Genomic DNA, 17,137 nt, shown 5'->3' on the forward strand with positions numbered 1-17,137 from the left:
ATTTCGCCCCACCCCTCATGACCGATCCATGTTATACTAGATTCATGACGTACGAAGAGCGCGCTCAGCGGGAAAAAAAAAATCATTTTTTGGTTCGATGTACATTGCTGCTTTTCTTAGCGCAATACTGCATGAATACTGGTCTTTGAGTATTGCCCTACTTTAGTTTGCTTTACATTGCTACTGACAAGATTTGCTTGACCCACTGTACAAAAGTGAGGCAACCCAACACTAACTGTCAACTCAACACATTAAATTGTTTGTCTGTGGTTAGTTTACAGTATAACTGGCAACTCTTACTCTGACATAAATGTCTCATCGTTTGCGGCCGCCTCTGGCTATATTAGAAAGCTCTTTATGTGTTAAAAAATCGCATTATTAAAGTAGAAATAGTACTTCCATTGATATTAGTTTGCAACTAACTAAAACAATGACCTGGGGATTTGTCACTTGTGGCCCTAACGAGGCTCTCGTAGTGTCTGGTGAGTACCTACTTATCTACGCACGCTAAACTTATCGTGTTTCCTTTACTATTTTTTAAATAAGATTCGAAAAACACACTACAATCCCTTGACTAGAGTAATTCCTGTCTAGGTTCTGCCAATATAATGTAAAAACGATGATTTTCATAATTTTTTTAGTCAAAATAAACATCAGCATTGCGAACGATATTTTTGCTTATTTATTGATTTAGATGCATTTTAAATGTGCATGAATATTTTTTCGTTATTACATTTCTGAGCTAGCAAAGTCTGTTATTCTGGTTCTGGAAGTCTGACTAACCACTTTCTGTTCACATGCGAAATATTGTATTTACCAATAACTCAATGAATAAAATACTGTTTATAATATACGACCCGCCCAGGCTTCGCACGGGTGCAATGCTGATGTATTATACATATAAACCTTCCTCTTGAATCACTCTATCTATTTAAAAAAAACACATCCGCACAATCCGTTGCATAGTTTTAAAGATCTAAGCATACATAGGGACAGACAGACAGCAGGAAGCGACTTTGTTTTATACTATGTAGTATTTTTAATAATTATTACTATAGGAGTCTAGAACCATCTTACATAAATCAAACTTGAACCTTGTAAATTTAGTGTATTCACCTTCACAATAGGGTATTTGACTACCAGCCAAATCAATTTCTTTTTTTGAACTGTCCAAACGATTTTGCTACTATGGAATTTATACAGTTAGTTTTATACAGGTTTTAAAATAGAAATTGTGTCTAAAAATAACTGCTGTCTATGTTTCTATTAATCTTCATGCATGGTGTAAAATAATTTATTTTAAATACAGTCAAATACCCTACAAGATTGTAATAATTCGGTATTGCATGATATAGGTGATAACTACTTTCTTTTTAAGTTTTAGGCCATTTTCACTTTTACTCATCATTCTTAACTTGCACAAAAGATCCCAATGGTTAGAAGTGTATCTGGGTCAATATCTAATCTGGGTGATATTTAATTTATAAAGGAACTGAAAGTATGGACATCTAAATCAATACTTAGAAGTCTTAGAACCCCTAAAATATTAATAAAATCACAAAAAAAAATTATGTTAAGTTGCACAATACACCCTGACTCATTGCAGTCATCGCCCCGCAACGAAAAATGGAAGAAAAAAGAAAACATTTTGTATGAGGGTCCAAATTTTCAAATTGCGGTAAAATGTACCTATTTCAAAATTCAGAAATAACAATAACATTGGTTTTTTAGTGCTAGATTTTACATTAAGTGGGTTGCCCCGTAGAAAAATATAACTTTGACGAGATATAAGAAGATATAACTTAAGGACCACCCTAACCTGCATGTTTCTCTAAAGAGTTTTTAATCGATTAGTTTTAACGAGCAGGTATAGAAAATGTATAGTGATGTATTCAATAAAAAAAACACCTTGCTTTACGTAAATACATTCATTTTGTTGTTTATTAAAGAGGCTAGCTTTGGTGAAAAACTTGGTGTCTGATGTGGAAGAAAAAATTTACTAATAGAATGCCACAGCATCAAAAAAAATTACAAGCCAAAACTTGCTGGGGCAGACAGCTTATCGTGGCATGGCCTTTGACTCTTAAATCTGCTTGATATGTAAGTCATCTTTAACTAGTAATAAAGTGTGGCCCACTTCAACTTCATTAACTACTATGAGGCCCTTGGATGCTAAAAGATTGCCGACCACTGTAGTAACTAGATAATTACTATGATATTCTTTCTTATATAGGTGGGACATACAATTAAATACTTTTAATTTTATTCATATTCGTACATTCAATATACATATGTGCTTGTGATGTCAAAATATTGATTATTTAGGCGTCCTACAACAACTTTGCTTGCTACATCCCACTAGTCAGCAACTAAGTTAAGAAAGTGACAATGGCAAGTGGAAGTGGCTGGTGTAGCAGATTATTTCACATAATCAAAAACTCATTTTCAAGAATTTTGATCACATTTCAATAACTATTATCTTAAAAAAAAATTAAAACCCCTATGCATTGTGCCAAAAAAAAACAATATTATGCTAAAAATGCCTTACATCATATTGGAAAACAGCTGAGCTGATACTCTTCAAACTGCTGAATCGATTCCTATGAAACATAGCTATGAACCACCGCAAGGAAACTCGCTTTCACGTAAAAAGAACCGCATGAAAGTTGGTCCATCCGTTTGAGAGCTACGATGCCATAGACAGACAGACCACAGACATTGGCGTCAAACATACGACACCCCTTTTTTTACGTTGGGGGTTAAATGCTACTGTAATAAGTCCAATAGTGTTAAATTAAATTCATTACATTAGTGGATGGACAGATGGTCGAGGTCAGTACTCAATAAACTGTGGTGGATCTACTTTTATGGGCCAAATTGATGTGATTGGCCTAATTGCCGAATAACGAATGACGTAACCGTTAAATGAACGCAAAAACTATCTTTATATTGGACCAGCGCTCGGCGCTATAAAAAGTACAATTGGTGAATTATGGCGGTTAGAGGTTTATTTTTCATCATGGTGTATACAAAATTAAACAGATCACTGGTATTTAATTACACTATTAACTAATTTATAATTTTACATAAATAATTGATCATGGTTGATATAGCGACAGCAACGGAGTTGAAAGCAGTCGCGGTGGCCGTATCGGCTGTGGAGTTATTATTATTAAAGGTGAATTCAGACGGTTCATTTTGTGTTCATTTTCGTGTTTCATTTTGCATCTGAATATTATATAATATAATAATAGAGCCTTTTATTCCTTAAGTATACATGTAGTTACAATTTATTTTACTTATATTTATTTTTTAATTTATACCCTTCTGGGTATAGGCCTCCTCCAACTTTTTCCAATGTGTTCTGTTTTGTGCTTTCTTCATCCAACTTTGTCCATCTGAATATTAAGTGAACCAAAAATGAAGAATGAATTCATTGGTGAAACGATCCAACATTATTTATTTATTTATTTAATCTTTATTCCACAAAAGAAAAAGCTCGGGTAAAGCAGAGAATTTGTAGGCGGTGCAACATTGTGATTGTGATTACATATATACAAGTACCTAATATACTTAAATAATGCATAGGCATAGACATACATACATATATCGGTGTATATAATAATCATATAAATACATACAATATACATACATACAATATACATACATACAAATACATAAGATATCAGATCTACGATCTAACCTATCTGACATTTTAATTTGGCAAACGAGGCACCAAACACCCTGTTTTCACTTTTTGCTTTTCACGTAACGTTCAAAACACTCAGTGGCCCCTATTTTATTTTGAGCAGTATATATAGTATGCCTCCCAAGGGGGGATGAATCCCAAGGGGGGGGAATCGCTCTGGGAACTGCTGCAACCGCGCCGGAGCGCGACCGCTACATTTTGTTGCTGTCGTAGTGTTGCTTTTTCTGGGTGCTGGTCTGTCCTGGTTCTTAGCTTTTGGGAGACTTAGGCTCCCTGGGTCGGAGAAAGGGCCGCCATTCCGATATACAAGTGTTGAGGGGCCACGCTGACGCGACTAGGAAGTTATCGTAAACGGCAGATGCGATGCCCATTTTAAAAGATGTATAAGTGTCCCTCTTTGATGGTATGAGTTCAGCTGTGTACCTCGCGTCATCTCGTACGGTTTTTAGGTGTTTTATGATGCCCTCAGGTGTCGATTCTTTTTTGAAAAAACATCCATGGAGGTATTTCATGACTTCAACTCCTCGGATCTCAGTATTTTCGGCGGATCCCTTTAATCTTTTGAGATTGCGGCGACGTTGATGCCGACTATGTGGTAGTTCCCAGCCCTGATCATCCATTTGGCTATCGGAGGTCTCCTCGGGGATTTCGTTAATTACTGGATCCGTGCTATTGCATTTAATATTGTCGTCATGTTTTGTCAAATTAGACTTGTCCGATTGAATTTTCGTGCTGCTATTAGCATTCGTTGAGATATTTTTGTTTGTCGAATAATTTTTGTTCGTCGTGGCGGTCAGTTTTTGCGGCGGGTTTTGTTTAAATTTTTTCGGTTGCTTTACTTGCGCGGCAAGTCTCTCTTTCGTGCGCAGGGCCGATGCGCGCTGTTCTCGCCGCACGGGTGCATGTGTGGGACCAAGTCGACTAGACGGCGTAGATGCGCTACTGCCGGGTGTTGACGGTGCGCTGTTATCCGTCGTTAACTTGCTTGAGCTCTCGGATTTTTTTGTTAAGATAGGTTTCAATTCACATATTTCTTTGTGTATTCCATCTATTTTTGCTGATATTTCGATCACTCTCAGCTCTAGAGGTTTAAGGATTGCACTTAACAGGTTTTTTAAAGTTTCACTGTCACTTAAAGACATTTTTGGTAGATTTATCACACTTTTTTTGCAAGCGAGACCGTCAGTGACCAATGGCCGACCGCGCGCGACTGATTTGTGTTGCAGCAGAGCTGAGGATGCCGGGTGCAATCTGGGTCTTGTGCCATCCACTCTACCCTGGACAACAAGCCTCTCCATGGCGTAACGTGACCGAAGTATCCAAGGATACGAGAGTGAACGATTGCCGAAAGTCGCTGTGTAACCTTCAGTTCCTGGAGAATGGATATATTAGTGCGACGCTGAGTCAACGATATCCGCAGCATCCTTCTCCAGCACCACATTTCCAAAGCATCAATGCGTTTTCGTTCACTCTCTCTTACTGTCCACGTTTTGGCACCGTAGAGCAACACTGGGAAAACGAGAGATCTTACGAGGCGAGTCTTCGTTGCCTTTGTGATGTTACGGCTTGGGCACAGTGGGCTAATCACTCGTTTACCCGAAAGTCCCGAAACTGAATGATTAAATCAAACGAAACAGTGCAAAACCGGACCGATCAAAATACGACGACCTTTTGGCATGAAAACATGGATACAAATTGCTTGCTGGAACGTGCAACTGAGCGATGATAGCCGACTATTTATCCCAAGCAGAATGCTAATGGCTCCTCTACATGATGGTTCAGCGCTAGACCAGCGAGATGGCCACGCGATGGTTATGGGCTATGGCTCCTGTACATGATGGCCCAGCGCTGAACCAGCGAGATGGCCATGTGATGGTTGAGAGCACGCACTATGGAATGGGCCACGTGTAGACGCGTACGCACCATCGCTGGCCCACTACCTTTGTTGTGCGGACGAAAAACCGACACCATGGCCATCCCATCGCCATCCCGCCGCGCCATAAGCCATCCGACACCACTACGCTCTCTACACGCTGGCCCATCAGCATTTGCAGAGGCGTAGGCTATTGGGAAGACTTGGAGCGAACTCAAACAAGCTCAAGACCGATCAAGTTGGCGGCGCAGGCGCACAGTGGACGCACTCTGGCCCATCTAGACATTAAGTCAAGTAATTCAAGGAGTTAGGAGTTAAAGAGTTCCGTTCTGATCTTCATCAACAGGGCCACTTCATCAAAGACGCTTTTTGAGTTCAAATGTTTGATTTTTTGATGAAAATATAAAACTCGCTATATTCATGCCTAAAATTTTTTAAGTTCTATGGATTCCATTATCACACCAAAGATTATGATAATAATGGGACCAATCTGTATGTAATATCTCTAGTTGGTGTTGCAGGCGTCCATAGGCTACGGTACTGATTACCATCAGGCGGGCCGTATGCTTGTTTGCCACCGACGTGGTACAAAAAATATCTAAATAAAATCTTTCCAAAATCGGTTTAGGTATTCGTATATAATCTGTGGGTTTTTAATCTCAAGCTTTGAGTATATTTATGATGTATGAGGATATTTCTATTAAGTTATGTTAGATTTTGAAATTTTTATATTGAGTATATCTACTTATATAAAAATTTGAATTTTGATTATGGAATTTTATATTATATAACATACAAAAAAAAATATAGGGCTGTCTCCTAAACCGTCCGTCGCAGCGCAAAAATAATAACGTTTTCGTTCCCCTTTAAAGAACACTTTTAATATACAAAAAACACAATAAATAAATAAATATTATAGGACATTCTTACACAGATTGACTAAGTCCCACAGTAAGCTCAAGAAGGCTTGTGTTATGGGCTTATGGGTACTCAGACAACGATATATATAATATACAAATACATAAATACATAGAAAACACCCATGACTCAGGAACAAATATCTGTGTTCATCACACAAATAAATGCCCTTACCGGGATTCGAACCCAGGACCATCGGCTTCACAGGCAGGGTCACCCACTAGGCCAGACCGGTCGTACAATGAAACAAAAAGAAAAAAAATCTTTACACGGGTGTATCTCCTAAACCGCGCGTCGTAGCACAGAAATAATCATCAAATTTTCGTTCCACTTTAAGAAACCCTCAATTAATATTTGTATATATCTTGTATGTAAATAAATGTTTATATATATATATAATACATAACGTAACTTGATTAATTCTGAACTGTGTATACTTACCTATTTATGTAACGAAATATATTATATTTAAAAAAAAAAACGAAAAAAACTTTATAAGGCTGTATCTCCTGAACCGTGCGTCGTAGCGCAAAATAATATTTTTTTTACTATAAAACTCCCGTGAGACTCACATATTAGATTATTTTAAACCGGGTCACTCACGTGTCACGTATTATTAACCCCGACCTCGACCAGTGAAGACGTGTCGTGTCTCCGTGAAGACGGTCCTCGTAAATTGGATCGAAATATGTCGAGCTATTCGACTTAATAATACGTGAGTGACCCGGTTTAAAATATTCTAATAAAATTTTCGGTCAACTGCAGTGGACCCTTAATTAACATAAAAAAAAAAGAAAAAATCTTTAGAGGGCTGTATATTATATAATATAAAATTACAAAACCAAAGTTCAAATTTTTATATGTATATTGGTACAACTTTGACGTTTTTTAAGACTTGTGGATAAGTGCCGTTTATATTACAACATATATATTAAATGTTGTAATATAAACGGCAATGCAATTTTTAAAAGTTTTGTGGAGAAATTATAAACGTCGAGAGTATTTTTACATATACATTATATATTTTTATATACTATATATATAGTATGTATATCGTCGCCTGGCACCCATAGTTCAAGCTTTGCTTAGTTTGGGGCTAGGTTGATCTGTGTAAGATGTTCCCTAATATTTATTTATATTATAAAATACACCTGCTTTTTGGCCCTTCAGAATACACTTAGGTATTTACAAAATGTGACTCATGGTTTTGTTACATATAACAACTTTTATAATTAAATTTTAGTTTTTCTCAGAACATTTACACTATTGAGCCAGCTTGCTTTTGTCTACATCGGACGCCTCCTCATAAGGCCTCCAAAACTTCAATCAATGGAAACGGAATCTTACAGAAAACAAAGTAGCTTTGCTTTCCTTTTGTCAGTTTTTTTAACAAAAGATTACTCCTTAACAAGATTTAAATTTCCCTAGCATTTTTTTAACTAAATTAACGCACAAATTAAACTTGGGTCCAATATGAACGTGACCTCTCGCATCCAGAGTGATCACATAGATCGCTACACTATTTCAAACTGTTTTCGAACAAATATGTTTGTAAATTTGCAGGATGCTGTTACTCGAAGCCTCTGCTGGTGCCGGGGGGCCGCGCGTTCGTGTGGCCCTCCTTCCAGCGCGTGCAGCGGATATCGCTCAACACCATGACGCTGCAGGTGGAGTCGCCCACCGTCTACACGAGCCAGGGCGTGCCGATATCTGTCACGGGAATTGCTCAGGTCATTTGGATGATTTAGATTATTATGCCTATTTCATGGTTATTTCTTTATAAATTAAATATTTAGAACTTCTCAACATTTATAAAAAAAAACATAACCATAAACCATAATCATCAATACTGTGTTAGATTAGAAATTATAAATAAAAGAGCCATTGCATTGTAAAATTCTGTTGTAGTAATTTATATCCATTACCAGCGTAGCTTTTTGTTGGCATAAGCTATTTAACATTTTCGTATATCGTATGACATTGAAAATAGGGCATGCAATATCAGTTCCGGGAAAGGTTTCAAATTTCCCGGGATTGGGTCAGGATCAGTTTTGAGAAATCCTGGGAAATCGGGAAATTTCAGGAAAATGAAAAAAGTTATTATTTTGATTGAAATGATCATAATTAAATGATTAATTAGTAGGGGTGATAACACATGTTGAATTTAATAACAAAATCTAGTAATATAGATAGCAAATGAGCAATTTATCACAATAATGTAGATATTAAAATAATATATGGTATCATAGAGTAACTTATACTAGAGCGGTACTGTCATAGTAAATTTTGTAACCCCAGTAAATTCACTGCCATCTGTCAACACACTTTAAAACTAAAAATGAAGATTTATAAAAATACGATAGAATGTATTTAAATATAGATAAATGTTTTTTTTTATTTGCATTAATTATTTTTATGATTTTGACCCATGTTCTTTCACTGATATGCGTTAAAATTGTTAAACTAAATCAAACTTAACGGTTGATATTTCAACTAAAATATACCAAATATGCCTATAATAGATGTCAATATTCAAAATCAGACTATGTATTCTAATCAGCTAATAAGAAATGATTATAGTTATTTGTTTTTCAAGAGGGCACACGAACGCGAGCATATAATAGAGTATGTTCGAAAAGAGAAGCGTCGCGGCAGAAACAGGAACTAACTTTATCAATTTTATATGGCAATCAAACCTTTGACACCTGTCTTGTAAAAAGTAAACAAACTTCTGTCATTGTGTATTTTTATTTACAAAAACTGCATGTTTTATGTATAAAATATTATCAAAACAGGATAAATTCGTACAGAAAACCACAAGGGAAATTATACTTAATATAGTTCAGTTTTGTCAGCGGAAAGAAAACGGCTAAAAGACGACTATATCGACTTACAAAAAGTTACACAACGTGCTTCCGCTATAACGGGTATTTATGTTGTATTTAATGTAAAATAATTACCTATTTTATAGTCCCCCTAAGTAATTAGTCTCCGGCACATAATCGGTAAAATATATTAATTTACGTAAATAATGAAGGTCATTCGTGATCTTAAAATAACTGACAAATAGTTTTGATACTTTACCATTTTACTCATATTTAATATTTATATAATTTATTTTCAGGACTGAGTATACATATATAATTATAGACACAGGACTGAGTGGGCATGTATTTTCAATCGAACTGTCACTGTAGTATCTGAGATATAAAAACAAGAGTTGGTTTTAACCTTTGGGTAGAAGGTGAAATGGCAGTCACTAGTGCCTGTGCTAATCTGCTAATTCATAGGATTAGGTGGCCGAGCCGACACCGGGCTTCCTTTAGTGAGCTGTGGCAAAAAGCCGGAACAAAATGATTCAAGTATCATGATCTTTAGTGTCGTACTATAATTACGTCACAGTGTTGTCAGCATAGCAAAATGCGTAAAATAGCACCGGCACGCCATCAAATCCTACGACGCTACACTTTGCGCACAGACTCTAACTGTAAAAATCAAACAAAATCTTAACCAAGTTAAATCTATACGTACGTTAACAAATTTGCGAACAAATAAAATTATTTTAATTAATATTTTTAATTTTCGTTTTTTGTGTTTCTATTTCAGTTTACAAACGTATAACATTCAACGCCATTATTTAAAAGTCAATTTTACCGGGAAGCCAGAACTATGTCATGTCATTCCTGAGCACGCTCTTCAAAATTCAGAGTATTTAATACAAGCAATGTAGGCCTCTGTAACAAGATAAAGGAACATTATCACATAAAATAACAAAATCCGTTACTTTGTTCGACCGGACAATTGAATCGAACCACTTAACTCGTTTGAATTGATAGACTTAAGATACAAAAACCAAATTGAGAGCCTAACAAGTGAACATGCAAAATAAATGAAGTTTAGTAATTTGAATTTGAAGTTCGTCATGAAATGCCAGCTTATTAGTGTTTTTTTTATGCAAGGCAAGGCTTAAAAACCCACGTACCCTTACCGGCTTAAGAGCCCGGTAACGATTTTAGAGCAAAAATGTAAAATTGATAGATTTAGTCGTTGAAATTATACACGTTTTGTTACGTAATATCTAAATAACAAGTATTGGATTCTATTAACCCGTCTTCTCATCTTGCCTTTTAATAATGAGCTCATGAGCGCGCTTCACCGGTAAAATATGAAGAGAAAGGAGCAGTTTTTAAAAATTCATCAAAAAATTATGGTGGTAAATTATACAAATTGATGTATAAGAACAGTTTCAGCAAATGTTGTAGATTGTTTAAGTATCAAAATTACGTTGAAATTAAGTCGATTTTCAGAGAAATTGTCATTTGTTTTGAAGTAATTTCTGGAGAAAATTGATTTCGTCTAACTTTCATTTACACTACTTCAAAGTCATAATAATAAAAATGTAGTCTGTAGAAGGTGGAGTACAGGATATGTGTAATACAAAATTACCATTTTTAGCCGTCCAAACTTTACGAAATTTACAAATAAGAGCGACATAATCAAAGCTTTACGCGCGTTTACCTAAACGTCCATCAGAAAAAAAATCATTACTAATTAAGTGAGTCTGTTTTCAAAAAATTGATCTGTGAAACGGCAAGACGAGAAGACGTGCTAATAGACCAGACCAGTACTTGTTATTTCTATTACGTATCAAAAGGTGTACAATTTCAGCGACTAAATGTATCAATTTTAAATTTTTGCGACTTAAATCGATAACGGGCTCATAATACGGCAAACACGAATACCCTCTTGGACAAAGTATTGTTTTTAGAAAAAAAAAGATATGCAACATAATTTTGGTCTCGTAGCCAATTCGCAATTAGACATAAATCGATATAACATAACATTTACAATGTTCCCGAAATTTCGAGATTTTGTTTACCAGTTCCGGTACTGGATGAAGGTGCCCGTTCCCGGGAATTCTCGGGAAAAATCAGTCTCAGAAATTCCCGGGAGCATGCCCTAATTGAAAAACGTGATTATTCATGTTCACAAGACAAGAGGAACTCACTACAAATATGCATTGTTTAATTTTATTTGGATTTGAAAAACTTTGAGGCTTGACATAGCTTGATAAAAATATTATTCTGTAGGTATTGCCATTTCGAATTCGTACAATTACCTCAATTAAATTAAGAATTTAAATACTCAAGAAATACTTGTTCTAAAACACAAAAAGACGTATTCCAGCTAAAAGAATAATCCTTAATGTTCAGGTTAAAATACAAGGGCAGAACGCCGAGATGCTGTTGTCAGCATGCGAGCAGTTTCTGGGCAAGTCGGAGCAGGAGATACAACATATAGCCCTCGTGACCCTGGAAGGTCACCAGCGTGCTATTATGGGCTCCATGACAGTAGAGGAGATCTATAAGGACAGAAAAATGTTCTCCAAAAAGGTTATTTAATTTAATTTTGCTGCATTGCTAAAAAAGCTTTCGCTATAGGACAAGAAAATATAATATTTTTATTGTGGTTTAGTTGACAGCCCATATTACATTATAAGATATCCTTGACTAGAATGGATATTTATCTATTTAGCCAGTATCTACACACAGTATACATAGGCATCTTTTTTATGACGGTGTTAAGATCACAACAGACCTACAAACCCTCATATGGTTGGTATGTTATTTTGTTCATTAGTGAATTGATAAGTAAATTATAAGAGGTTTAATTCTTATTTAAAATGTGTTATAACGATTTCCAGGTTTTTGAAGTGGCTTCAAGTGATTTAATCAACATGGGCATCACAGTGGTTTCCTACACCCTTAAAGACATAAGAGACGAAGAGGTATGTTTTACACAGTACATTAAAAGTTCATTTTTATAATGTAGCTAGTATTTCAATTGTTAGCACATAAACAGACTTAAAATGTATCCCAATACATATTAGTCTCCTCGTTTAAGTGACTTTCTCTAACATAATCAACATTAATGTGTAAGATGCACCTTTGCTACAAGCTCTATTAGGCCACACCGCTGGTCGCGGTTTAACGCAAATAATTGTGTCGTTTTCAAGCAAAAGGTACCACATTGTCGCTTGCCATAAGGACGCCCTGATAGACATGTGCGCCGATGGCAAAATCATCGGCGGCGGCGTCCGATGATTTTTTGACGCGCGGCGGCGTTATCGGCGTGACCTCGGCGTGGCATAATATTTAATACTGCATTAGAACGTGGCAGTAGAAACTCTAAATTATAGCCTTCTGAATATTTACTAGGCTATCCAAAACATATTATGTGTGTATTCTAAATTATTGCCGAAAATTGGCAACCCTTTCTTACTAACCAACCTAACGGTTACCAACGGTATGTTTAAATATTACATAAAAAGGATACTTTAAAACGCTACATTTTAGGTATAATGACTTTGTAAGCAACAAATAAAACACAAAAAGATTTCTTTATAAGTTAAGTCGCAAAGTTCATAAAAATCTATATTGACTTTTCCCAGCCGCTGTCGCCTCACCTATGATTTGTTACGAAATAATGATGAACTACTTAATACAGTCTGACAGATCTAAAGCACTCAAAGCTCTTTATAAAAGGGGTAGACTCTGGTTGGAGCAAATAGCTTTGGAAACTTAGCAAACGGCAACTCCAAATAATAACGGGGGTGTTTACTGGCCATTACGGGGTCAAGGAAATCCTGGCAAAGATGGGGCACGCTGACAACACCGATTGTCGTATGTGTGGCGAAGAGGAAGAGACAATAGAACACCTTATGTGTGTATGTCACGCCCTCGTCAGACAAAGAATGAAGGACTTTGGAACGGGCTATCTGGAACCAAAGGAATTCAAAACGCTACCCATGAGATCCATCACCCGGCATATGGAGATGGTGGGAAAAGCTCTTGAGTAGCGGACGGATCTTTCCTAGGGGGTAAGTGCACAAAAGATCCCTATGGGTCGAAGTGTATCCGCAAGGGCCTTCAAAACCATAAGATAAGATATACATTTGTCTAAACTTATCAGACAGATAATAAGATGTCGTCGTTTTCGAAAGTAAACGTCGCTGGCAGTAGGCCGAGCACATGATTGGCGCGACAGTATCTCGCCGCGAGATAGACTACCTGTCTTTTACTAACTGTATAAATTAAAGAGAGACGGGTAGTCTATGTAGCGGCGAGATACTCTCGCGCCAATCATGTGCTAGCCCGGCTGGTTAATTGATTCGCTCAACCGAATGTCTTAGAACTTCACGTCCCTTGTCGCATGGCACTTGCTGCAGGGCAAACCAGCGTGTTTTGAGACCTACATACTGCGAGCGACTAGTCGACAACCCAAAGGTTTGATAGACGAGCCCTCCGACGGAAAATTTAAGAGTAGCTTGAGAAACTTTTTATGAGATAATACTTTAAATTAACGCTAATTCGTTATCATAGCTAACACTGCAACGACAAAAATGATGCTAATTTGTTTCACTGGCAAATAGCGAAAGCGAAAAAGCATAAGGATCTTTAAATTATACCTCTGACACTATCTATTCACTACGCAACATGCAATAAGACACGATTGGTATCAAAATTTTCCACGCCGATTATACGCCGGCCAAATTGATCGGCGGCGGCGGCGTGGAAAAATCGTCGGCGGCGCCGGTGCGGCGCACATGTCGTCTACGCCCTGACAGGTTTTTCGTATAAAGATACAAGCAATTTTCGTCCTTATGTTGAGCGACAATGTGGTACCTTTTGATGGAAAACGTCACAATTATTAATAGTATCTCTAAACTACATTGAGTTTGATTCGACGATATTTGTAGTTTCATTCTCCGCTCAGCGCTGTTGGCCGTGTAATATGTAAAATTAGTAACACTTGAAACAATTGAGTAGCATGTTTTTCTATTTCATCGTGGCTAAAGGAAGCTAAGGTATGTCGAGTTGCGAGTGATATAGGCGCATTATTTGGATATTTGTAATATGTTCATTATTCATATATATGTATGTATTATTGAGCTTCTATAATTATATATCGCATAAGTATACATGTTTCCATTAATTGAATTTATTTCAAATGCTATGGATAATCATTTTTAATGTTCATGAAATAAAACTATGAAGGATTATATCGCGTATATTGAATTTATAATACATCCCGACGTTTTGAGTTTTCAAGTTTTTAATAAGCAATAAATTGTGTACAAAAATACCAATAATTGGGTAGGAAGTTTAGAGAAATAAATACCAATAGTTGGTTAGGAAGTTTAGTGAAATAAATACCAATAGTTGGGTAGGAAGTTTAGAGAAAAAAATACCAATAGTTGGGTAGGAAGTTTAGAGAATTAAATACCAATAGTTGGGTAGGAAGTTTAGAGAAATAAATATCAATAGTTGGGTAGGAAGTTTAGAGAAATAAATACCAATAGTTGGGTAGGAAGTTTAGAGAAAAAAATACTACCAATAATGCACTTCAACACAAGATTTTAAATTTAAGATACAATAGACAAATGTAAGCATAATGTAAGCCAATACAACAAGTTGAAAACATAATGGAGGGTAAATGAAATATTATTATAAATAATACTTACGAGTACCAGACAGGTTGAGCGCGTGAGTATTGAGTTGAATACTTCAGTGGTAAATTAATATCTATAGATACCCGCAGAAAATAAAAATAAATATTTTCCTTTAAAAATCTATACACTAGTGCTAATAGGTAAACATCAATGCCTTAATAGTGGGTCAACTAATCCTAGGAGCATAAAGTGCCTATGTATTTAAATAGGTTTTTAATTTTTCTGGGTTTGAGATACCATACTATTGAGTATTGACAGATTGACAAAATTGTGTGAAATCTTTCATTCACCACAGCCCCCATTAGCTCATACCAGTTAACTGTCAATTCGTTAATCTTATTGCAAAGATATTAAGGTCCACCGATGGTCAGTCATGAGTGTTGCTTTCAGTACTACAGGGGCCCATTTCTCTAACTGCATTGGACTAATATCCGTATGTGTTTCCATGAAAACACACCTGTCCAGACGGGAGAGCTGTTGCGGGCCCTTATTGATTTGTCTTTGTTTTTGTCTTTCCATTCAGATCCAGATCAAAAACTTTTTAAAAAAATACTTAGATTAAGCAACAGAAAAGTCAAATAACGAAAAATATGACATTTAAGACTTTCGCGTTTTGAACACATATTAATAGTACATTATGATACAAGTGTGCTAAGTTGGTCATTACACACGAGGCGATATTGTGCGCGCGAGCTGTAAGCGAGCGCGCAATAAGAAAGCCGATGTGTGTAATGACCAATGCACGCGCGTTTCATACGACGTTTTTCAACACACTTGCGAGAAAAAAAGAAACTCATATTAATCAAATTTTAATAGTTAAAACAGTTAGTATTGTGTGTTTCATCCGTCATACTCGTACTGCCGGCCGGCCCTCGCTCGCCCCGGCCGCGGGCGGCGCGGCGGGCGGGCCGGCCGGGCCGCGCACTACGCCGGCGGTCGGGCGCGCCCGTACCCGCCAGTCCGACCAATTAAAGAAGGCTCCCTTTCCATGCATATTATTAGCAATCAGTTAGCTTCTTAACTCAGTCGGATAATTTAATGAAAATGCACGAGTGGAATAATACACTGAAAGAGCACGCGTGTTTAATATCTAGGATTATGAGCCAAAAATCGGTTCAATAAAAACGTCGTTTTGAGCAAGTGTGTTGAAAATCACATTTACAATCGGGTCTATCGCGAATTTACGAAGAATATGTTTATACTATAATGGCGTTATTCATAATTTTCATAAACGTTTTTCAAATCTAATAAACCGTTGATAGTAGTTTGTCTCTATCCGTCATTTTGACATTACTGTTTGTTAGAAAGAGACAAAATTTAACAAAGGTTTGTAAGAGGTTGTTAAGTTTTATGAAGGGGGGTAAGAATAAAGATATGTTTATCCTACTTACTATGGAAAAAAATATGTAATGCCAAATGCCTTATGAAATCTATAAATCTGAAAAAGCTTGAGCTTGACAAATCTCATTACACCATTTGTTAATAGTTACTTAAGTTAGGGAGGATTTCCTCTAAGTTCCACATAGTGGTAAGGGATTTGACCCTGATTGACCTACTAAAAAATCTAACGATCTGTGAACTTGTTGCTATAGCTTATTTAGACTAGTTTTGTATACCGTCATATTTATTTTGGTTTTAATATTTTTGAATGATTATCCGCACTTCCGCAGATGACAAAAACAATCTATAAAGACTATTGGCGTTATTCATAAACGCGTTACTGGCCTGTATTAGCTATGAATCGTGTCATTTTGACTTATATATTTGTAAGAAAGGGACAAAACATAATTTAACTAAATCAGGCCCGTAAAGTTTTATGAATTTGTATCCGAATAAGTATCCATTGCTTTTGGATCAGGCCTACATTACATCCACTGATTTAGTTTAAGAGATAATTTGCAACTTCGCTTCTAGATGGTGTTACATGAGACATGTATTTTATTGTATATACCTATAATAGATTTATATAATATTTATTTATTACACATGGCTTGGATGAGTAAATAATCAATTGTTTTTTATGGTTATAGAGTGAAAAGCATGGCCGTTTCTCACTATTCATGACAGAAATTCCCAGGAAAAAACTACGAAAAATATGTACTAAATACTAAACTGAGTTGCAGGG

At 36.3% G+C, this 17,137-nt stretch overlaps 1 protein-coding gene across 2 annotated transcripts in view; it reads left to right on the plus strand.

Annotated features, from left to right (window-relative positions):
* The first annotated feature begins 324 nt into the window (after nucleotides 1-324).
* The window catches only part of LOC134754339 (flotillin-1), a 67,647-nt gene continuing 50,834 nt past the window's right edge, over nucleotides 325-17,137 (plus strand). For both annotated transcript variants that reach the window (XM_063690617.1, XM_063690618.1), the window contains exons 1-4: nucleotides 325-482; nucleotides 8,064-8,230; nucleotides 11,714-11,893; nucleotides 12,205-12,288. In XM_063690617.1, coding sequence (XP_063546687.1) covers nucleotides 431-482; nucleotides 8,064-8,230; nucleotides 11,714-11,893; nucleotides 12,205-12,288 — 483 coding nt within the window. In that variant the 5' untranslated portion in view covers nucleotides 325-430. The remainder of the gene's footprint in view (nucleotides 483-8,063; nucleotides 8,231-11,713; nucleotides 11,894-12,204; nucleotides 12,289-17,137) is intronic.

The sequence above is a fragment of the Cydia strobilella genome, chromosome Z, assembly GCF_947568885.1.
Source record: "Cydia strobilella chromosome Z, ilCydStro3.1, whole genome shotgun sequence".
Lineage (NCBI taxonomy): Eukaryota > Metazoa > Arthropoda > Insecta > Lepidoptera > Tortricidae > Cydia > Cydia strobilella.